The sequence below is a fragment of the Cladophialophora psammophila genome, assembly GCF_000585535.1.
Source record: "Cladophialophora psammophila CBS 110553 chromosome Unknown aczJe-supercont1.3, whole genome shotgun sequence".
Taxonomy (NCBI): domain Eukaryota; kingdom Fungi; phylum Ascomycota; class Eurotiomycetes; order Chaetothyriales; family Herpotrichiellaceae; genus Cladophialophora; species Cladophialophora psammophila.
This window is the reverse complement of record NW_006912924.1, coordinates 558,879-580,493: the sequence shown is the minus strand read 5'-3', so window position 1 is coordinate 580,493 and position 21,615 is coordinate 558,879. Positions and strand designations below refer to the sequence as shown.

Genomic DNA, 21,615 nt, shown 5'->3' with positions numbered 1-21,615 from the left:
CCTGTGCGGTCTTGCACAGAGAGCGTGTTTGTCCCATGTACTTTGAAGGCATTAGGAAATGACCCTGAGAGAGTCTCCATGCAGCGATTGGCAAATGAAAAGAGTCAGCCGCAAAAAAGTGGCATTCCACTTAGTAGCAAGGCTGGCATTTTACGTCAACTCAACCGCTTTAGCCGTCTGGTAGCTTCTGCGGAGACCAAGGAGCACAGCGCTCCTATGAACATGCACACGGCGATCGCATTTGGCCCGTTCTTCAAATTGAGCCACCGATGATGGTCGGGATCTTCGTCAGCGACATCATTGTGCTGGCTCGGCTCTAGGATTGAGAAAACAACCCAACTAACAAAAGTGCCGACAAATTGAGGCAGCGTTGTATAGACATTCAGCACACCCAGATAGACGCCCGCAAGCTCTCCTGTTGAAGAATCGGCATTGCCTCCATCAGGATGATTAAGTTGCAGGATTCCCTCGGAAAAGGCTCTGCGATGTTGTCGCTCATCTTCCATTTCGACATCATAATTCTCGTCAGTGCTGCCACGGACCGCTGTGTAACCGGGCACGGTCGACCCATTGATGTTGGCATGAGGACCTGAAGACATCTTGTTTATCTCGATCCCGAGCAGCCCAAACGGTGCCCAGCACGATATAGCCCAGGGCACGCCACAAGCGGCTACCAGAGTGGTTGCAGAAGATAAGGAACGAACCCAGGGAGCAAATATTGTAATGGTGGCGAAAAGGAGATTCGATAAGCTCCACGCAGAGACGAGATCGGGCTGGATGCTGTGTATCTTCCCTAAAATCACCTTTAAAGGCTTGGGCATTGACGCAGGCGGTCTAGGAGTGAACTTCGACTCGGGTGCTTCGGGCGACTTGATGAGGGACGGGAAAATGACTGACGCACAGAAGGTGGTCAAAGAGAAAAACACCAACGCAAGGCTTCCGAGTCGCCCTATATTTCCCAGAGCGTCGTGCTCATCTTTTACCCCCGGCTCGGGAGCAGGATGTTCGTAGCGATAGTATATCTCACCCACGAATGTGCTTGAGTAGAACAGGAAGGGAAACCTAGTATGGTATTCTTCAGTGTGTCTCCAGTCGTCATCCTCCAAGGGATCTGACTTACCATCCAACCCAATTCCAAAACTGCACCCAACATATGGCTTGTATGCGTGAAGGGAGGTTAATTGTCTTCCGCCACAGACTAAAGAGGACGTCTTTCACCGAGGTATTGTCGTCCTCGCAAGGTAACCTCACTCTCTCGGTAACAGCCCAACAAGTTATGCTGACTGTTAACCACAAGGCTAACGTTGCGATAACTGTCATTTTCTTGAATTGAGTGTCACCTCCTATCCAAGGTGGAAAGATTGCGACCAGATCAAAGGTGCCAATGAAGTAGCTGGCCAGATGACCTGCTGCAACGAGCCTCGATGCCCAAGCAGATCCAGCCTGTTGCTGCGAGGTGGGCAGTGTGTCGACGATCAAGCTGCGACAGCATGCCTGGACTGCGTTGATGGAGAAGTCCAAGGCATAAATGCACATGATGGCTGCCAGGATTGTCACGCTCTTCTTCACATCGCCTTCAGGGATGAAGAAGCCGACAACTTCAGATGTCCAGCCCAGTAGCAATAATCCACCACCTGTAATAAGCGCCCCATAGACCATGTACGGTCTTCGCCTGCCGTATCTTGATATTGATTTGTCCGCATAAGCCCCAACTATTGGTTGCATGATCAAACCTGACAGTGGTCCCGCAATCCACACCAGGGAAGTTTTGGACTTCGTGAGACCGAGCTGAAGGAGGTAGGGGGTACCGTATGTCACTGCCAATAGCTGTTAACCTATGGTACTTGACGCGATCTAACAAGAATGTCCAAGAGAGAAACTTACTCTCCAAACCCCAACAGAATCTTTGGTCATTTGTTAGTCCCACAGGTTCCCCATTGAAGCCGAGATGGAAGTAGCGTCACATACTGAATGCCGACCAGGGAGGCAGTGAGCAGGCACATACGCATGGCCTCGGTTGAGCCTCTGACGGAGGGCGTGCCACTCCATGCCGGAGTTTTCTCCATCTCATGGGGGAGAGTTGGACGAGGATGGTCAGAGATCGTGTTGTGCTCAACGCCGCGGAACCAGGGTCATGGGTGGACTGGAGGGTATAAACAACTTGCTGTCTCCGATCATCGCGTCGGCCGTAGAGATATAAATTCCATGGCTTGAAAAGGGGGAATGCCCAAAATGCCTTATCTCGGGGTGGGTGCACTGCTATCTTGGAGGGCGCGTGTCACATACTCCGTACTCCTTTAAAATTAATGCGACGCGTTTCTCGTTGGAGGCGATGACGTATTTCTCCCCCATCACAAGCTTAGAAAACAATACGAAGTACTTGGCGATCGGTAACGATCCATGAAACCAGCATGCTACAAGTCCGGCACCTTCACAAGTCAGTGAGATTCCTTGAAGTTAGACTTCCAGATCTTTTCAAGTTCCTAAGAGCGCTCGATGGGGATGTGGAACGTTCATACTATCGCCCGGTTCTTTCTCGCGGAGTAGTGTTTCTATCTTTTCTCAACTCTTCTCCATTCTGGCTGGATCAGCTACTTGACTAACTTACTCGAATTTATAGTCTATGTGCATTGGTCTCGTGTACGGCTAGGATTCCACGCTCTTTTCAGGCCAACACTTCATTTCTTCATGTAGTCTTCCGAGGTAGCACCAGTTCCTGAATGCAATCAGCCAACAGCTTCAGGCGCCACAGATTAGACGGCCGCACCAGAGATGAAGAACCACTTGTCAACGGTCCCGTCGATTGGCGCAGGGGGGAGGTTCTGTCCGGGAGGGATCTTGGAAAGTTGCGATGGGTCGACACGATCTGGCGAGCTGGTATTTGTGACATTAGCCAGACTGATGTCGCCGCGTTGTTGCTTGCCAGTCATCAGACGTTCCCAAGCATCACTGCATTCACGGATAATCTCCTCGGCGTATTTCTTGTTCTTGCATTCGCCACTGAATGCGAATTGGTTCTCGGGCTTGCCATCTGGGATCTTGTAGATGCGGAACCATTCGTTTGTAGCTCGGAGAAGGCCAGGAAGATGACGCTCGACGTCTTCGATATCGTTCAACTTGGGGGCAAGAGGATCGTTGACCTACAGCGAAGTCAGAGATGAGCAGGTAAGATATTAGATCGTGACGACTCACGTCGATGACAATGATCTTCCAATCAGTCTCTTCTTCGTCGAGAAGTGCCATGACACCGAGGACCTTGACCTGCTTGATCTGACCAGTGTAGCCGACCAGCTCGCCAATTTCACAGACGTCCAATGGGTCGTTGTCACCCTTGGCCTTGGTCTCAGGGTGGACCACATTGGGATCTTCCCAGGTCTGTACACCATTAATAAACCACCATCTCTTCCTCTTTGACCGCCACTCACTCTTGGGAAAGCACCATAGTTCCAGAGATAGCCCTTGTGGGGGAAGCAGTTGCGAACGAATCGGAGCTTGCCCTTCTTGACGTCTTGCTTGATGGGATTCAGGAATTCGTCCTTGGAAATCTACGTGGCGGTCAGTGAGTGCCAGCTCCCTGAGGCTGAGATTTCTTACCTCAAGCTTTGCGTTGGACCATCGGGGAATCTCAACGATCATGTTCAGGATGGTTTGCTGCTCATTGGCATAGAGGGGAATGTCATGGAAGGGCGAAACTGGTGTGCCACCTTTCTCGATGTAGCATCTGAACTCATTCGTGTGCAGGGCACCGATTTTTCTGGGCTGATACTCAGAAGGTTGCTTGCTGTACGACATGGTGGAAGCCGCTGGACGTAATGATGAAGCAGCAGTAGAGAGGTGTCGAGCGATGGCTTCTGAACGTTGAGAAGCTATGATTGCAGAGGTGGAGTGACGGAGCGGAGGAGAGATGGAAATTTCTGTCGGCTTGGTGGAAGCCAGGGCGAAAGTGCCAGTGAGGAAACGATGAGCACACTTGTTGGCGGGCTTGGAGGCAGGGGCGCGGGGCGGGAGGCACAGTGTTGACAATTGGCGGTGAAATGACGATTGACTCTGAATGGACGAGAGTTCGGAGAGGCTGCTGCAGGTTCGCGAATTGTAAATTCTGGTAAATATGCTAGACGCTCGACGCATGTGCATGGGAAGGATGGATGAAATAGTCCAGACTAGACTCCTGCAGGTGAACTTTACTTTTCTAGTCTTTCAATCTGACTGAGCACCGTGTTTCCACCTCAGTATACGAGAATGACTTGAAGTTCCCATACTCCGAAAATGCCTTTGATTTTTGAGGATATGATATCAATGGGCCTACGCCGACTAGGCCGAAGAAAAGAAATTCCGAGTTTTTAGCTATCTCCACGTGACCAAAGCCCCTATCTCCACGTGAGGCGCCTATTTTAATTTGCGACTGCGCCAGTTGCGCAACTGCGCTCTGATCAACCTGCGGGCAAATCATCTTGGTCTTTCACATTCAATTTACCACCTTACTCCAGATGACTGTCGGCCATGCTGCTCGGCCACAGTCTCTGTTACGACGCACTCTATCCCTCCTAGACTTCCTTTTCCCTTCTTCTGTCCCGAGGATGGCCACTCTTGTACCCTTTCAAGACGTACCACACGTTCCTATCCCCGCGAGAGGCGTCGACTACCGCGGAAAGGTAGTTCTCGCACCCATGGTTCGGTCGGGAGAACTCCCATCGCGCCTTTTGGCTCTCAAATATGGCGCAGACCTGGTATGGGGTCCAGAGACGGTCGATCGATCCATGATTGGAACCACGCAACAGACCAATCCTCGCACTGGCTGCATAGAGTGGACGCGTACCTCCAACAACGATTCTACGAGTGTGATATATCGCATTGATCCACAAAGAGAGTCTGACAAATTAATCTATCAAATCGGTACTGCTTCGCCCGACTACGCCGTCCAGGCTGCGTCGCTTGTGGCTCCTTACGTTCGTGGAATCGACGTGAATGCTGGATGCCCGAAGCCCTTCTCTACTTCAGGAGGCATGGGCGCAGCACTACTTCGAACTCCGGACCATCTTTGCAATATCCTGACAGCCCTGGTCGCGAAAGTGGGAACACCTCATGAGATCGGTATCAGCGTCAAGATTCGATTGCTCGAGACGCCTGAATTGACCTCCGAGCTTGTCAACAAACTTTGCAAAACTGGCATTATTGGCTTGACCATTCACTGCCGGACTACGCCAATGAGACCAAGAGAACGTGCTATCAGGGATCAGCTGCGTATGATCGGTGACATATGCAGAAGCCATGGGGTCGCTTGCCTGATGAACGGAGACGTGACATCGCGTGAAGAAGGGCTGGCCCTTGCCAAAGAGTATGGCATCGATGGAGCAATGATTGCCACGGCAGCCGAAGCTAACCCATCAGTTTTTCGCACCAAAGAGCAGGGTGGGCTGGCACCTTGGCGGGAGGTGGTCATAGAGTATATGCAGCTTGCGATGAGCGTAGAGAATAAATGGGGAAACACGAAATTCTTGTTATCTCAGCTCATGCCTGGAAAGAGTCCCATTTATCAATCAGTTCAGAAGTCGCGAAGCTACACAGAAGCACTTTCGCTTTTGGAGATCTCTGATTTGGATACTGTGGGGAAGGCGAAAGACATCGATCGCGTCCTCCTTCTGGATATTCCGCAAACAACCAAGGCAGATATCAAGCGGCAACACAGACAAGAGAACCGAGAGAACCAGGCAAAGAAACAGGAAAAGAAGAGGGCCCTGGAGCAGAGAAGTGATCAGAACGAACACATTCACCAGGAGCCGAACAAGAAGCAAAAGGCCGAGATAGCAGCCGAGAACTCAGGGTTTGATGGAGTAAGTCAGGGCGCCCTGGCGGTAGCAGCGTGAATGCGCGGCATTATTGCGGCTTGATAAGGGACCAAACCTGGATTTGCGGTCGTCCTTTGAAAGTTGAACTGGCATTTGATCCAAATATCAGAAAAAGACGGCTAGGCACACCACAACTGCTTACGCATACATGCAGGAACGCTGGGCTGTTTGAAAACAGGCTGAGACTCGATGTCTCATGGGGCTTTGAAAAACTTCACTCTCCCGGAAATGCCAACAGTCTTCAAAAGTGGCGGTGCTGGGAGATGGAGAGACCCAGAGGCCGAGCAACAACCCCAAAGTGGAAAATGTCAACACCAAATCTTACTCTCTCAAGATGAGACTGGGGAACTGTCAGAAGTTGCTTCAGAGCGACTCTCACACTGGTATGGGCAGAAAGGAAAGAGTACCAGAAGGCAATCACAGCCTCGAGTCGTTTCCAACCAACCCTCCCCAGAGCCACACTCACAATTGAAATTGATGAAAGGGTCGGCCATGAGCCTTGCCACACGAGCTTCCCGGAAACAGGTTCTTGAATGTTTCGAGATTATCACGGCCTGTCTCTCTCGTTCCAAAAGACAGAAGACACCCTTCGAGTCCTGCAATTCCCACTGCGATAGCGTACAATTCACAAATACAAACAGCATAGATACCTAAGCGTACAGCTGTAATTACTTTAACTCGCTTTGAGTACATGTTGAGGATCCGGGCTTCGAAGCGCTATTGTCTTCTCGCCTAGCTGGTTGCGATTCCTCATCCATCGAGGCTGGAGCATGCTTAGTTGATGTTCCTCTGCGAAAGACCAAGTTAGTGCACCTTCCAGCTTGCGGGACCGCCAGGAGCCGGAGTTCCTCAGGGCCCTTTATTTCTCTAGGACCTGGTTTACTCGGCTTCAGAGTCCGTCATCGTAAGGTCCAGAGTTTGTGAATTCTTGCGAGCTTGAACGCGGTCCCCGTCTCCCATCGGCTTTCCGGTGGCTCCCTTTCGAACATGCCTCTCCGCCATCCATTTGCTCACGACACGCTTCAAAAAGCTTGCATGATTTTTTCCCCCCGAGATCAAAGTGGTCCATCAGCCAGCCAACTCCTCCTTCCTTGCCAACACCCTTGCATGCCTGTCAACTTCTTCTACAATGTCGTGCAGCGTCACTCGCTCCCCTGATCCTTTCTTTCCCTTGTTCACCCCTGTCGTCGGATTTCCTTCTGGTTTGGTCGGACGCGGCGCCTCGGCACCCCATGAATATTTTACCACCTTCCCATCTTTGAATCCGAGTTCTAATGTGCTGGGTTCCGCGGAGGTTCGTGGGAGAGCAGTGGAGGATATCTTGAGGCTTTTATGAGCGTCTGCGGGGAGGAGAGTGAGGAACAGACGCGGGATTTTGGATGATGCGCTGAAGGGGTTGAATCTCGCTTTTAACGAGGTTAAGTATGTCGTTATCATGTTTGGGATCTCAACTCGTGGTGTTGCCTGTCTTTTTTTTTGGAGAAACGTTTGTTGTCGCATTGGGATTGCTTTCAAAAAAGCTCGCTTAGGTCCTGAGGGCTTCGGCAGACCTGCCCGCGCTCTGTAGGTCTCGTCGATCTTAGTGAATACGGAGTGGGGTGCGAGGAGTTACTACATACTTGTACATACCCCTTGCATTCATCCATGCAAGGGACGCCAGTGATATGTAGCACCAACCCCGTTCATCAACTCTGGCTGGGAGTGGCGCGATGGCCATGGCTCGGGTTACACGAGCTGCGAGAAATGGTTTCTTCATCTTCGAGCCTCATCGCAGCAACTGCCTGGCAGGGTGGGAGTCGCGGTCCTTTCACGGAGCCTGGTAGCATGCGCCCAACATCGCCAGATGACAATGAACCATGACTCCGAAGCGGGAGGATATCCCAGTGTACCTGAATTCGGCGAAGTCGACGAGAATGTATTAGCGAGTACGCTGTCCTCGGATGAGCCAAACTCCTGCCTAGAACGCTCCTCAGCCTCAAACCTGACGTTCTTGCAGGCTTGCCAGACGGTTCCAGAATCGTGGGAATCAAAGGCTCTGGAAGAAGCTATTGGACAAGAACTGCTCGCCTTGATGCCATATTGCCAGACGGATCAAAGCAGGCTTTCTTCCTCAAAGTTCGCGTCCCCGGCACCTCGATATTTCTACTGAATGATCGAAACTCATTTACTTACAGACTTAGGTTGCCGAAGGTGATAACTGCAAAGGTATGATGCAGGGAGAATATGAATCGATGAAAGCATTTATGCAATTCAGCCCGAACTTCATCCCGCGTCCCATTTCCTGGGGGACATTTGCGTCAAATCCAAATTTGCACTTCACTTTATCCCAGTTCCGAGAATTTAGCCAAGAACTTCCAGATATGAAATCCACATGTGCACACCTTGCAGAGCTGCACTTGAAGTCACATTCAGCAGGCATCCAGAAATTCGGCTTTCCAGTAAACACCTACAACGGAAGCTTAGCTCAGGACAATCGGTGGACCGACAACTGGGAGCAATTCTTTGCTCAGCAGTTGAGGGGTATACTGAAACTCGAGGAAAAGGTTCGGGGACCACAAACCGAAGAAATGCAACAGATTTTACAGCAAATCTTCACCAAAGTCATCCCCAGATTACTCAGGCCGATGGAGACCGGTGGGCATAGTATCACACCAAGCTTACTCCACGGCGATTTCTGGCACGGCAATGTATCAACGGACATTCTCACGGGGGAGCCAGTAACTTATGATGCCAGCGCCTTTTGGGGGCACAATGAATATGACATTCGGACGATGACGAAACGAGCTAGGTACGAATTTGGAGCAGCTTGGCAAACAGAATACTTGAAGCTCTATCCAGCGGCCTATCCGGAGGAGGACTTCGGAGCACGGAGCGATTTATATCTCCTTAGGTCGAAAGCACACGACTCGGCGTTGTTTTCGAACAGCCCCAGGTTCCGGCAAATACTGGTGGAGCATGCTGAATCGCTAGTGGAAGCTTATGGCGAAGGGTATGAAGGATGGCTTAAATCTCCCAGAGGGAGGCGTCATGACGGCTAGAGCAGCACAAAGCCGGCTTTGATGGATATTCTGCAAACCTATTTTCCATTTTCGAATAAGACGAAAGCTTGCGCACTCTCACCGCACTTTACAGATAGCACGAGCCAAAATCACCCTATCTGTCCCGGCTTGACAAGTCTGCGGCATGAACTAACCTAGGTCAACTACCGAGTCGCTTGCAGACCAACAATAACAGGGGTTAGTAGGGGTTGTGCGGGTTTCAAAAGGAAACAGAGTCTCATGTTAGCTTGCTGGCAGCCTGGGCCATTCCTGACTTCCGTAGTCCTTGTGATCACTTGATAGAGAGTAACACAGAAGGGCAGAGAAAAAGCCGCATCAGCAAAGAGATGTTGACTGAGAATTGCAGGATGACCGCAGTGTTCGTGTGGCATAAGCATAAGGTCGTGAGGTCGGATCAAAAGTGGCATGTTTGCACTGTTTGCACTGTTTGCACCATTTGCACGTGCGGTCCCGATACACGTCGATGTTGACGCCCGAACTGGCACCACTTCCAACTTCACGCTCCTCCAAAGATGTCTCTCTCCCTCTCGCAACGTCTCCAAGCACTTGCCGACTCTTATAAGGAGACGCTCTCTCAGATTCAAGAACTGCGCAAATTCTCGATCAGCTCAAATTCCTACGACAATCCAGATGAACGACGTCTCGAGCTCGCGACCGAAATCCATGACAACCTAAAGGAACAAGAAGACAGACTAGAAATTTTGAGACAAGAATTAGAAGACGATGCCATCCCGATTCACCGACGAGATCTCTCAACTCGAGAAAGCGAGCGCGAAAGAAACGCCGACTTGCTGGCGCGACTCACGGAGGACCTGAAGAGCGCGCGGGCCAGTTTTCGAAAAGCACAACTTCAAGCGAAGAGGAATGCGGATGCAGAGAAAAGGAAAGAGAGAGAGCAATTATTTGCAGATCGCAAACAAGATGGCAAACAGCAAGCCCGAGGACGACCTACACACGAGAAATTGACGCAGGATGAACTAGCTCTGCGCGCTGCAGAAGATGTTACCATCGCGCTGCGGAGAGTACATAACCAGCTGGAAGGAGAACTGTCAGTCTCGCAATTTGCTCAACAGACTTTAGAAGAGAGCCAACAGGCGTTGGACAGCTTGACGCAAAGTTATGCGGGGACCACGGATTTATTAAAAGCGAGTAGGGGGTTTGTGGGCCAGTTAGTGCGCAGCAATAAGTCGGACACCTGGTTCTTGAAGTCTTCCTTCTATATTCTTGCTGCAACAATATGCTGGCTCTTCTACCGCCGGATCCTATATGGGCCGTTGATGCTGTTTATTTGGTGGCCTTTGCGGATGATGTGGTGGGTCACTTTGACAAGTTTAGGAGCCGTGGGACTGGGTGGCAGATCTGATATCACAGCATCTCCTGCCCCGGTGCCTTCCCTCACTGTCTCAGTGCCTGGCATGAATGCCAGAGGAATGCCTACACACAGTTCGAACATTCATTTCAAGAGCATGGCGCTACCGGCGAAAGGGGGAGGTGGGAGAGGTCCACCACCACAGATTCCGCAGGAAAGTCCGCCCGAAGATGCCACTGACAGTATGATCGAGAAGATCGGAAGGATGATGGAGGATCAAGGGACGAATGTGGACGATATCACGGAGGAAGAAAGGAGGGCGCAACAAGAACAGCCCAGAAATACGAAGAAGCGGATGATGGAAGTAGATGTCGAGCAACCGAGGGATGAGTTATGACTTGACGCCGTGACGAATTTGATGTGGCTGAGATTCCTTTGACACTTCTTGTATGAATGTGCTCCCATGTCCCTGGTGAAAGCTGGCTCGCTGGCCCTCCTGACTCGTTCAGCCTTGTGTCATCACATGCATGATCACTTTGCCAAGCCACTTAACGCGCCTCGGGGTGCACGTCGTTGGAGCCACCCCTTGAGGCACCTTCAACGCGTCCCTCGCGACAACTTTAATGTTGGCATTGAACAACCAGTTCACAGACTATCCCATTAAAGCAGATTCGACATGGCGAACTTCTTTGATCGCAGCCGCGCAGCTTCGAGCTCCAAAAATCCTGCCACAAAATCAATCGTTGAACATGCCCCTGCCGCGCAGCCGTGGACGGAGAAGTATCGGCCTCGGAATTTAGAAGAAGTAAAGAGCCAGGAACATGCCACCGAAACACTTCGTCGTATGGTCAACGCCTCAAACCTTCCTCACCTCCTCTGCTATGGCCCGCCTGGAAATGGCAAGACGTCCACAATCCTCGCCCTCTGTCGAGAACTGTTCGGCCCAGAACTCATGAAAACAAGAGTCCTCGAACTCAACGCCTCGGACGAACGAGGTCTCTCCGTGATCAGAGAACGGGTGAAACAATTCGCATCGCTCCACCTGACACACCCTTTCTCGGAGGAATACCGCAAGAAGTACCCGTGCCCTAACTTCAAGGTGGTTTTGTTGGACGAGGCGGACCAGCTCACGCAGGATGCGCAGGGTGCGTTAAGACGAGTGATGGAGATCCACAGCGCAACCACTAGATTCGCGCTATGCTGCAACTACGTCTCAAGGATAATCGATCCCATAGCCTCGCGGTGTTCGAAATTTCGATTCAAGGCTCTCGAAGGGTCCGAAGCAGCCGCGCGTATCCAAGAGATTCTCAAGGCGGAGAATGTGAGGTATGAAGAGGGCGTCATTGAAAGGACTCTCAAAGTGTCGGATGGGGACCTTCGACGTGCTATCAATCTTCTTCAGAGTGCTGCTCGACTTGCTGGCGCTTCACCCTCAACATCTGCCTCGAACGGCCACAAGAAAAGAGTGGTCGCAGATGAGTCGGACGAGGAAATGGAAGATGTTGATGCCGCCAAAACGGAACCAGCTCAATCTAACAACATGGTCAAAATATCAGACATCAACGAGATCGCAGGCACCTTTCCCCCGAATCTCACGGACAACCTCATCGAGATCCTCCAAAAAGGCAGCACACGAAACTACAACGCCATTGCGTCGGAAATCACGAACATCGTCGCAAGCGGGTATGCCGCCAACGAGGTGCTTTCTGCTTTATACTCGGCCGTTGTGCTTGGTGAGGATGACGTAGCCGTCAACGGCAAAGAAGACGCGGCCATGAGGAAAAAGTACAAGCTGACCGCCATCTTTTCGGAGTTCGACAAGAAGTTAGTCGACGGGGTTGATGAGCATCTCGCGTTGCTTGATATGAGTTGTCAGGTTGCGGGAGTGCTGGCTGCCTGAATGGATAGGAAGGGGTGTGGTGTCGTGTGTAACCATTGTACGGGCGGGCGGACTGCAAGATATTATGTATGCTGCATCAGCGATGGGCGTTCACGGTTTCTGCCTACAGGGTGGCAATGTTCCGGCCGGTAGCAACGGAAAATACGAGAATTGGGGCGCACAGGTAAAAGGAAAATGTGACACATGAACAAACAACAAGTCTCGCGACTTTATTCGTGGTATCTCTGAAAAGTTCGCTCGGGTCCTGGAGGGGAGAGCAAAAGCTCAGCTACGAGTAGGGAGAGAAGGCGTGCAGACTGGATTTCCACCTTAGCATTCAAAATCCGAGCTCGACACAACACTTCTCACCCGCTGTTATTTCTGTCCGCGCAGCTATCGAGACTAAAGGTGTACAAAATGCTCGAGAGGAGGAGGTCAAAAGTCCGCATTGACATTGCTTTTTTAGCCATTGCTCCTGTCTTCTTCAGAGTAAGCCGCCGTACGCAGAGAAAGCAAAGCAAGAAGGCAAGTAAGGAAGCAAACCACGAAAACATTTCATGCCCATCACCATCCCCATGCCCAAAGGCAGCACCGCAGGTAGGATCGCTTCCCTTCACTGACATTGGCTGTCCGTTTCCTGCTCCCAGTTCACACGTTCAAGTTTCCAGCGAACCAACCCTCCTCGCGCTTCTCTCTGCCCGGGCGAATCGCCAGGTCTGTCTGTGTCCAAACCCCCTACCATGGAAGCCACAGCTTGCCCTACCTCCCTGATTTGGAATCTAATCGCGTGTCTCGAGCGCCGCGGAGTGAATCGAGCCCGAATCAGTGAGTGGTGAATAGGTTTTTGTTACTGGAACAATGCAGCATGGCGATTCTCGCCTCTTTTTTTGGTCTTTGGATGTGGTTTTCAGAGTTTTTCTCTCCTTTTTTGTTGTTTGGGGGGGAAGGGCGGAATGTCGGATCCGCCAGTGGTGGGGTTGAGCTCCCGGTATTTTGGATTGTCATGGTCATGTTTCGATGCTAATACTTCGAAGTGTCGAGGTATAGTTGGCATGTTCACTACTAATGTCGTCTAGAATCTAGTATCTCGTGCCGTTTCTTGATGTTCAGCAATGACTAGAAGGTGGGTTGGTGGGAACAACTTCATTTAGTATTGTGGTGCTTCATACAATGGAGTCTAGGATGCTCTTGAACTGTGAGGACAGGTTCTTGGGAATTTGGGTCTGATCGGTCTTCTGGGGTTTATCTGTCGCAGCCCTGTTAGGCTGTGGGGGTTGATAGCCTGTCTGTGATCCTGGTGTCGCAGATATAAGTCGTCGAGGCTGATTCTGCATTCGATATGCTGGACCTTCTGGTGCTGCGGTCTTCTCGGATTTCTGGGCTTGGTTCGTCGTGTCCGAGAACGTGATCAGAGCCATGTCCTTCCGCACCTCCATGACATTTAGTGCGCTCTTCGAGCTCAACCATTTCCTCGTCACTGCTGATTTCTATGATTTCTTCGTCAGCTTTCTGGCCAGTTGTTAGGATCAGATCATGTTCGGGGGAATGACTAGATCGAGCAACTTGCCTGTTTTTTCAAGGGTTGGTCATACTCGTCACACTCCGCCTTTTCAACTCTCTTTTCGGGTTCAGCGGAAGACGCTTTACGTTTTTTGCAACGCTCTTTCGGATGTCCTTGACTCGAAGGTGCTCCTGCCTCTGCCCCCGAGGTAGAAGTGGGCGTTGACAAGGATCTACATGGCGACGGACGCGCATGTGCAGCTGCTTGTTTGGCCTGCAAATCGTCGATCCCTTCGGAGTTCACCTCTGCATTTCCAGTTTTCCTCTTTGTTGTCCTCTCTCCTTGAGAGGTTTGCGCACCGGTTTTCTTCCTCGCTTGTTTGCGTTCTCTTTTGGGAGGGCTGTCAAACCTCGAGTGATGACCTCCTTTTGGAGATGATTTAGAAGGCCCATGTTCAAGGCAAGCAGCTAAGTCCCTCGATCTCATGGTTGAAACTTGCTGCTGCTGGTCTTCATCCTTGCTCTCAGAAGGATGCGTACTGGGGCCTTCGGCTAACTCGACCGGCTCAGCGTCGTGGTCCAAGGGCGGCCGTGGCGCGGAAGTTCTCAGTAGACCTCGAGGGCTCGGTGTAGATGTTGGCTCTTCAGGATCATTAACAATACCCTGGCTGCGTTCAGAGAGCCCATCCTGTTGAATTCTACCTGCTTCCGTCTCCGCCTTCTTCCTTGTAGGTCGTCTTTGAGTACGGAGCTTGTAAGGTATTTTTGAAGCATCTGGAGATAGCTCCTTCTCGATGTCTTCTTTCTTGGGTTGAGTGGCCTGGGATACTGGGTTTTCCGGCGTCTGTTCAATGAGTTCAGTCCGCCGTCTGCTTCCGGAGATCTTCCCCTCTTCTTCTTCGCGGGAAAGTAGCTCCGTCGATTGAGCATCGGCAATGTTCCGTAAAGCTAGTTCAGCACTCGCTATCCAGGCCGACCCTTGGAATACGAGCTGCCCTCTCTTGTAGTTCTCACCATCTTTATCACCGTATCTAACAACCGCTGGGGCCACAACGAGATCAATCGGCTCACCCACAAGAGCCTGGGCTTCCTCGTCTGTAGTAATCTTGAGAACATCATGTGGCTTGAACCAGAACTTCTCCAATTCGAATTCTGGCTTCTTCAAGTTGTCTAGGAAGTAGAATTGGACGTTCGGATATTGCACACTGGTGGTGTGAGACAATTCCATTGCACTCTCGACAATATGAAGCAGCTGGTTCTCTCTTCCATTTTGTTCCTCATTGGTGATGTCCTTGAGGAGCACACTAACTTCTGTGATAATATGCGAGACGATCTCCTTACACCGCTCTACTCTTTCAACTGGCATCTCTTGCTGTGTCGTAGAGCTGGTCATCTGACCACCCTCTACAAGAGGGGGGTCGATGGCGCGGAGAATGGTCACCCTTAGCTTATGCTTGGTGTCCGGGGATTCTATTCTGCGTCAGCTTGCTGAAACAGCACCATCGGACTGGGTAGACGCACTCTCTTGAGCCCTCTCCATAATCCGATTCAACAGGCTTTCGGATTTTCCATTATCCTCCTTAGCCGGCCCCAACCTCAGGTGTGCAAAGGGTCTTGCAAATGTCTCAGCGCAGAGTGCCCTATTTAGATATGCATTCAAGACCACCCAAGACGGTATCCTCTCCTGCTCGGCAGCTCGTAATAAAGCCGTAGTGGCGAAAGGCTTGGACTTTCCGCTCGATAGTTTCGAGAATGCCTCCCTTAACGTGGTCAGGTTAACATCTGTCCAGTTTGGGATCGCCCACGCTTTACAAAAGCTCTTGTTGTGGAATATGATATCGCACTTGGTGTCGATTTTTGTATTGGATTCCACCTCGACTTTGTCCTTAGATAGAAGCTTTAGATGGTCCTGGCGGAACCGGTCTGCCTTTATTCTCTGCTCTTCGGCTTCTTTACGTGCTGATTCCAATTCCTCTTCGCACCTCTTGATTTGCTTTTCCAACCGGCGATGCGCTGTTCTGCTCGCCTGTAGCTCCTTCTTCCACTCGTCGGTAGATTTGTCTTTGCCGTCTTTATCTGCAAGCTTCCTGCTCCGTTTGGCCTTCGCGGACTGGGCGCTATCAATTCCATTCGGTGGTTGATCCAGTCTCCCACTTGGTTTCGTGTTCTTCGTACCAACTGTGGCCGGTTTCTTAGGGGACACGGGGCCTCTGGTCGAGCGCTTTTTCTTAGATCGAGTGGACATCTGACTCCCTTCAGAACAGGTATCTTCGTAGTCAGGATCTGATCCATGGTGATCACGGCTTTCATCTCCGCCGGACTCGGCGGCGGTGTCCTCTGGAGGGCTTTGCCTCTGAGAAGAAGGTCCACCTCGACCCCTCCTCCGGGCCTTGGGTGACTGATTCGAGGAACTTGTGGTGCCTGAAAGTACCGGAGGTCCTGCCTCTTTAGACATATTTATCACCACTTCCGGCTTGTTGCTGTTCTGTACGGATGTCATGGTTGCGTTGGACCGAGCTTGAGTAGTGCTGTTAGTTGCGGTTGGTTGTGATGTGGTGCGTCTATCGAATGAAACTTACTTCAAGAATACTCATCAGAGGAAGTCTGAGATATGATCGATGATTCGGGATGGATCAGAGTGAAAGATGATGGCCAGTCACGATCTAGCTGTGATCAGATATGTGCAACACCTAATGGTAGCCGTTCTCAGAATGATTTCAAGGGGAGAGTGAGGCCAGCTAGGGCCTCATGTAAACTGTACCTGAATCGAAAGTGAGGTAGGGTTCTCCCGGAGCACGTGAAAGTGCCTCGTCCCTAGTATATTAACTGCCTCCTCTCTCTTCAACGTCTCTTCCTTGCTTCATCCGGCGTCGTTTTCTCTTTCAACTACCGCAACGCCCTTTCCTTATTGTCACATCGCTCAAAGCTCTCTTCTTTCCACTGGGCTTGTCCAGTGTTATCCTTCTGCTCCTCCCATCCATCGGCGCCAAAATGGATTGCGAATACATGCCCTTAGGGTTGAAGGACACCAAGCAGACCGCGAAAGGTATGTCGGAGCGATGTGAGAATGAGCGGAAATTGATAGGGCTTCCACTCATAGCCAAGGCTCAGGCCATAGCTCAGGCTGCGCACAAGACAGTGACTGCCAAAATACCATCTGCGTCAAAGCGAAAACGTGACGGTGAGTGTCATATCAACCCATTTCAAATTATCCCTGACCGAAGCTGGAGACGAGTCGAGTGCGGAAGGAAAAGTGTCGAAACCCCGGCGCAAGCCTCCGTCGCGCCCAAGGCCCAAGGCAGACAAGGGCCCGGTGATAATAATAGGACTGGATATTGGGACGACAGGTAGCGCTGTTGCGTGTGTTGTCGGCGCCGCTTCGCTCGACAAGATCGTGGTCTATCAACAATGGCCTGGTAACACGTCGGAGGTCAAAGTCCCCACAAGAATGGCTTATGCCATGGAGAATGACTTCGACACGGATCAATGGGGCAATGGTGTTGTTGGCAGAATGAATGCCTGCTTTTTCATAAAACTCCACCTTGACGAGAACATGAAGAAGGGAGATTTTCGCGATCGCCACTTGCAGCAGGCCATAGGCAATGCTATCATGCGTTTACCGGAAGGTAAAGAAGCAATCGAGGTCATCAAGGACTTCGTGAGTAAGATGCGAGAGCACTATATGCAACATCTGGGGAGAACCATCCTGGAAGCAGCACTCGAGAGTACTCCCAAGAGAGTTTACGTTCCTGTTCCGACCACATGGTCTTTGGCGGCACGCGAAGCCACTCGCCAGGCAGTGAGAGACGCTGGTTTTGGGGCCGAAGAGCAGGACGAGATCGCCATCATTGACGAAAGCGAAGCGGCAGCTTTGTACGTGATTAAGTCATTGCAGGCATCTTCTTCTGCCGAGACATTGGAGGTAAGTTCGGTGCTGAAGACTTCGAGTCCAATTTGTGGCAATGCCATAGGACAACACTTGCATGCAGGTCATCGATTTAGGAGGCGGCACAATGGACTCGGTTCTATACAGGATAGTCTCCCGCACGCCTTTACAGCTGGAGGAGGCCTGTGCCGGTGAAGGTTATATTGTCATCTCAAGGCGACGGGTTGTTGCTAACTTCAAATTCAGGTGCAAAGATAGGAGGAACAACTGTCGATCGTTCTCTTCACGCTCTGATGCATAACCATTTCGGCTCTGCGTTCAGCGACCTTTCCCTTGATAAGATAGGTCCTGGGAGCCATTTCATGGAACAATTCGAAAAGCACAAACGCAACTACCGGGGCCCAAGTAAGGGAAAGCAGGAATACTGGCTTCACCTTGTGATGAAAAAGCTTGACGATCAAGATCTGATGATCCGCGACCGCTATGACTTCGAAGACAACAATGTGAAAATCACAAAGTATCTTCCCCCTGCTCCCTGCTGCTTCGAAGGCGTCCTTGGGATCGAGGGCTGCGCTAACAGAAAACAGTGCCGAAATGGAAACATTTTTCGAGCCGGTCGTCCAGGGCATATTCGACATCATCCGTAAACAGGTCGACCGAATAAAGGAAAATGATCAACCAATCACTTCTCTTCGGGTAAGTTGCATAGGAGCTAGATAGGCATCTTCGCTGACTTCAATCACTGCAGAGAATAGCCTTATGTGGTGGACTTAGTTGCAATGAATACGTCTTGGACCGAGTCGAGCAATTTGCCAAGGACTTCTTCCAGGATAGTGGAGTCAAAGTCCAGATTCCTCATGGACCGATGGCTGCGGTCGTTCGAGGAGCAGTTCTGGCCGGTCAGGCTAAATTGCCCATTATCTGCAGGAGATCACGCGAATTTTTAGGAACCCACGTTCATACACGATGGGACCCAAACAAACACAGGGTTGAAGACAAGTTCAAATGCCCAGAGTTAGGGTTCAGGTCCAAGAACCAAATAGAGTGGCTTGTTGCAAAGGTGAGCCACGAGTCGCGTTCTCAGAACACACTGACCGCAGCGCAGGGGGAGAAGCTGAAACCCAATATGAAGCCGACACCAACATTGAGATGCTATCACGTGGTAAAGAACACTCAGAGACCAATCAAGAAAGAGGTGTTACAGCAGGTACTCTATAAGTGTTCTGATGACGTGGCCCCTTCTCGCGTGGATCATCCCGGTAAGTGTTTCCCATCCAAATGTTGTAGAGATGCTGACAGAGGTGTAGCAGTCGAGAAGATAGGGACAATCCAAGTCGACGTCACCGCGATTGTCCGCGAGAAACGTGCCCAAGCAAAAGAGGCTGGACAAGCTTATCCAAGCCATATCAGTATTGATGTGGGTATTGAATTGAATATGTCAAGTGACAAAGGCGTGCTCGAAGCCGTTGCCAAAATCGGACGGAAGAAGGTCGGTACAACGACCATCACATACACTCCGGCGCCAGCGTGGGAGCATGGTCTTGCGCGAAGAGACGACGATAAATGAAAAGAATGTCGCAGATGATGATCCTGACCCAGTATGGAGGCGACGATAGTGGAGAAGCGTGGGTAGGGTCCGAAGTCTCCAGGGATATGAGCCTATACTTTTTGCTCAGACACGAAAGACAAGCAACCGATGATGGCTGAGAGATTTAAACGACATTGAGGTTCGGATGAGGGTTTGAATGACTTCAACTTGTGTGCGGCAGATCGTGCTTGACAATTCCAGCGGCGCGTCGTGCTTTGTATTCACCATGGGAGCTGGTTTTGTGGTTGGAGAAGGAGCTTTGGATGGTGATGTTTTGAAACATGGGTGAATGAAATCTGGGCAGCGGAACAATAATCTTCCATACCGAGTACATCCACCGGTGCTTGGCATCTTGGCATATGAGACGACTACATAGCTGGCCAGCTGGCCTGACGTTACCCTCGAACTTCGACATCTCTCAATCCGTCGGGCTTTTTTTCATACGGAGACTTCCCTCATGCGATATGTTTTACAGTCCGATCTCAGTGACTCTGTATGCTCAGAATATAGCGGAGGCATCAGCAGACGACAGTTGTACAGCATCGCTTCATGGGCGAATGTGCCTTTGAGTCAGATTTGTCCCCTCAATGAAGTTCTCGCTGCCACACATTTGAGACATCATCGAGTGATCACGGTGTGCAGGTTATGAGGAGAGAGGAGAGCCTCGATTTGACTGCATTTCGTGACTCTTTAAGCAGTGCTTGCAACGACTTGAACCCTAAAATGTATGCTGGCTGACATGATAATTTGCAGTTCTGGCGTAAAACCAAGACAAGGCCTTTGAAATGCTAATCATGGAGAATTCAACAACGTCCGAATTGCTCACACCAACACTCTTGCAAGGGTGGACAATACACAGCGTCTCGGCCAAAAATGACATGCCAGAGATACTCCAATACTCGGCCACTTGTTGCGTCATCTACCGGAGTGTCGAGCAGCCATTGACGGTAACGTTGATAATCTTCCTTGTTGCGCTTCAACACTTGAGCTCTTGAGACGGCGAATTGTGAGCAACATGGCTGGGCGATTGTATCTGGAATGGTCGATTGGTTGCCTCCGAACATGTAAGGCCAGGCGTCTCGCATTGCATGCTCAGCGGTGTGGTCCTCTTTGTCTCGCACGACTTGGATTTCGGCAGGACAGCCTGGATTGTGAATGCATCGCATGTTTACGTATCCTTGTTCTTGCAGATAATCGAGCCTTAGGGACTGGATAGACTTGACGTTGTTGTAACCCTCATTGTCCGTATGCCAGGCCGACGGCCAACCCTCGAGATGCGGATGTACAAAAACCATGGACAAAGGGAGGTTATGGTAGTGGTCGATCAGGAAGCTGAGATACGCCATAGCCTCGCGACCTTTGTTTCTCGGTGGATGCAGAGTTCCTTCCGTCGGATCGTCCATGTAGTAGATAGCGTGCTGCCAACTGTGGGAGGCAGATACCGCTGTCAGTCAGCACGGCAAAACTTTTGGGATCAGGGGAATCATGGAAAACATACTCTGGAAGCTCGTTCACCACCCAACTGACATCTTCGGCTTTGATCTTGGCAAGAATAACGGCTTTGTCTTCGGCACCTGGGTCTTTATAGATCCAGGCACTGTCGCTGCTGGGTAGCCTGACCCAGGAGCCCGGGAAACTTGAATGGCTGCTCCATAGGAACAAAACGATAGAAATTAGGAGCGCGGCGGTAGCCAGCCAGATATATCGATATTTGACTCTTGAGCCCAACATTGGGAAGCAGTGAAAGTGCCATTAATAATGTTGGATGAGCGCATGAAACTGGGCAATGGTAACTCGCAGATAGTTGGAAACCGCGAACACGGAAGAGTCCTTTCCATAACATGTCGGATTCACAGTCGCAACGAGAGCCATCCTTTCAGCCATTCACTGCTTTGTGTATGCCAGACCCGCAGTGTTTTCTTTTGTTGCGAGGTCTCTTGAAACCCTTGGGATGGCCTTTCCTCGTGCGGCTGGATTCTAGCAAAAGTAGATCGCTGCCAAGGCGTATGACGAGTCCATGCTTTCAACGCCTTCACATTACTAGCCTTATTAAGCGGATATATATAGCATAACTAGTACCGTTCGATCAGGAGCGACGAGACCGAACACGACGGTTCTAGTGGGGTGAAATTAAATTACCCAGGTGAAGTAACGGGATCCATGCTAGTGGTTTCATTATCGAGGTGTGAAGTGCAGCCTAAGTAACGTATACACCAAACGGAGAATTTCGATTTAAGCATAATATTCATTGACTCCGGGTCTGGAGACATCGAATATGTGTCGAGATTCGAAAGCAAAGACGGCACCAGGGGCTGTCAGGTAGACTCCCTAGTGTCCACTTCTCTCCTGGATCCATGCATTATGGCCCCCCGACACTCGCCTTTATGATGACGAATGCCCTTTATCTCCGATAGATGTCCTAGCAGCTGAGTCGTGGCCATTCAAGGCACAAAGAATCTCTTGCCTCTGGACCTTGATGGTCTGGCAGCAGACGGGTTTATCTTTTTCTCGGAAGCACCGCAGTCTGCTTTGCTCTCTTGTATACGAT

The 21,615-nt window shown here is 50.8% G+C and overlaps 10 protein-coding genes across 10 annotated transcripts; 5 read left to right on the top strand and 5 right to left on the bottom strand.

The window, feature by feature from the left end:
• Positions 1 to 155: 155 nt before the first annotated feature.
• A1O5_02397 (uncharacterized protein) lies at positions 156 to 1,914 on the bottom strand (the record flags this gene model as incomplete). The annotated part of the gene is made up of 3 exons (XM_007743013.1): positions 156 to 1,062; positions 1,121 to 1,827; positions 1,885 to 1,914. 3 exons carry the CDS (start codon positions 1,912 to 1,914, stop codon positions 156 to 158), a joined length of 1,644 nt encoding a protein of 547 aa, XP_007741203.1.
• Positions 1,915 to 2,753: 839 nt separating this feature from the next.
• Positions 2,754 to 3,792, bottom strand: A1O5_02396 (inorganic pyrophosphatase; the record flags this gene model as incomplete). Its single annotated transcript, XM_007743012.1, has 4 exons — positions 2,754 to 3,140; positions 3,193 to 3,375; positions 3,426 to 3,545; positions 3,595 to 3,792. 4 exons carry the CDS (start codon positions 3,790 to 3,792, stop codon positions 2,754 to 2,756), a joined length of 888 nt encoding a protein of 295 aa, XP_007741202.1.
• A 785-nt stretch (positions 3,793 to 4,577) lies between these two features.
• On the top strand, positions 4,578 to 5,864 carry A1O5_02395 (tRNA-dihydrouridine synthase 2; the record flags this gene model as incomplete). The annotated part of the gene is made up of 1 exon (XM_007743011.1): positions 4,578 to 5,864. One exon carries the CDS (start codon positions 4,578 to 4,580, stop codon positions 5,862 to 5,864), a length of 1,287 nt encoding a protein of 428 aa, XP_007741201.1.
• A 1,050-nt stretch (positions 5,865 to 6,914) lies between these two features.
• A1O5_02394 (uncharacterized protein) lies at positions 6,915 to 7,283 on the bottom strand (the record flags this gene model as incomplete). Its single annotated transcript, XM_007743010.1, has 2 exons — positions 6,915 to 7,027; positions 7,061 to 7,283. The coding sequence occupies 2 exons, from the start codon at positions 7,281 to 7,283 to the stop codon at positions 6,915 to 6,917; spliced, it is 336 nt and encodes a 111-aa protein (XP_007741200.1).
• A 412-nt stretch (positions 7,284 to 7,695) lies between these two features.
• On the top strand, positions 7,696 to 8,884 carry A1O5_02393 (uncharacterized protein; the record flags this gene model as incomplete). Its single annotated transcript, XM_007743009.1, has 3 exons — positions 7,696 to 7,771; positions 7,843 to 7,961; positions 8,027 to 8,884. 3 exons carry the CDS (start codon positions 7,696 to 7,698, stop codon positions 8,882 to 8,884), a joined length of 1,053 nt encoding a protein of 350 aa, XP_007741199.1.
• Positions 8,885 to 9,417: 533 nt separating this feature from the next.
• A1O5_02392 (uncharacterized protein) lies at positions 9,418 to 10,611 on the top strand (the record flags this gene model as incomplete). The annotated part of the gene is made up of 1 exon (XM_007743008.1): positions 9,418 to 10,611. The coding sequence occupies one exon, from the start codon at positions 9,418 to 9,420 to the stop codon at positions 10,609 to 10,611; it is 1,194 nt and encodes a 397-aa protein (XP_007741198.1).
• A 279-nt stretch (positions 10,612 to 10,890) lies between these two features.
• A1O5_02391 (uncharacterized protein) lies at positions 10,891 to 12,114 on the top strand (the record flags this gene model as incomplete). Its single annotated transcript, XM_007743007.1, has 1 exon — positions 10,891 to 12,114. The coding sequence occupies one exon, from the start codon at positions 10,891 to 10,893 to the stop codon at positions 12,112 to 12,114; it is 1,224 nt and encodes a 407-aa protein (XP_007741197.1).
• Positions 12,115 to 13,642: 1,528 nt separating this feature from the next.
• Positions 13,643 to 16,093, bottom strand: A1O5_02390 (uncharacterized protein; the record flags this gene model as incomplete). The annotated part of the gene is made up of 2 exons (XM_007743006.1): positions 13,643 to 15,063; positions 15,115 to 16,093. The coding sequence occupies 2 exons, from the start codon at positions 16,091 to 16,093 to the stop codon at positions 13,643 to 13,645; spliced, it is 2,400 nt and encodes a 799-aa protein (XP_007741196.1).
• A 491-nt stretch (positions 16,094 to 16,584) lies between these two features.
• Positions 16,585 to 19,046, top strand: A1O5_02389 (uncharacterized protein; the record flags this gene model as incomplete). Its single annotated transcript, XM_007743005.1, has 8 exons — positions 16,585 to 16,774; positions 16,824 to 17,515; positions 17,565 to 17,676; positions 17,726 to 17,996; positions 18,067 to 18,179; positions 18,235 to 18,539; positions 18,585 to 18,738; positions 18,787 to 19,046. The coding sequence occupies 8 exons, from the start codon at positions 16,585 to 16,587 to the stop codon at positions 19,044 to 19,046; spliced, it is 2,097 nt and encodes a 698-aa protein (XP_007741195.1).
• Positions 19,047 to 19,870: 824 nt separating this feature from the next.
• Positions 19,871 to 20,798, bottom strand: A1O5_02388 (uncharacterized protein; the record flags this gene model as incomplete). The annotated part of the gene is made up of 2 exons (XM_007743004.1): positions 19,871 to 20,492; positions 20,566 to 20,798. 2 exons carry the CDS (start codon positions 20,796 to 20,798, stop codon positions 19,871 to 19,873), a joined length of 855 nt encoding a protein of 284 aa, XP_007741194.1.
• Between the last annotated feature and the right edge of the window lie 817 nt (positions 20,799 to 21,615).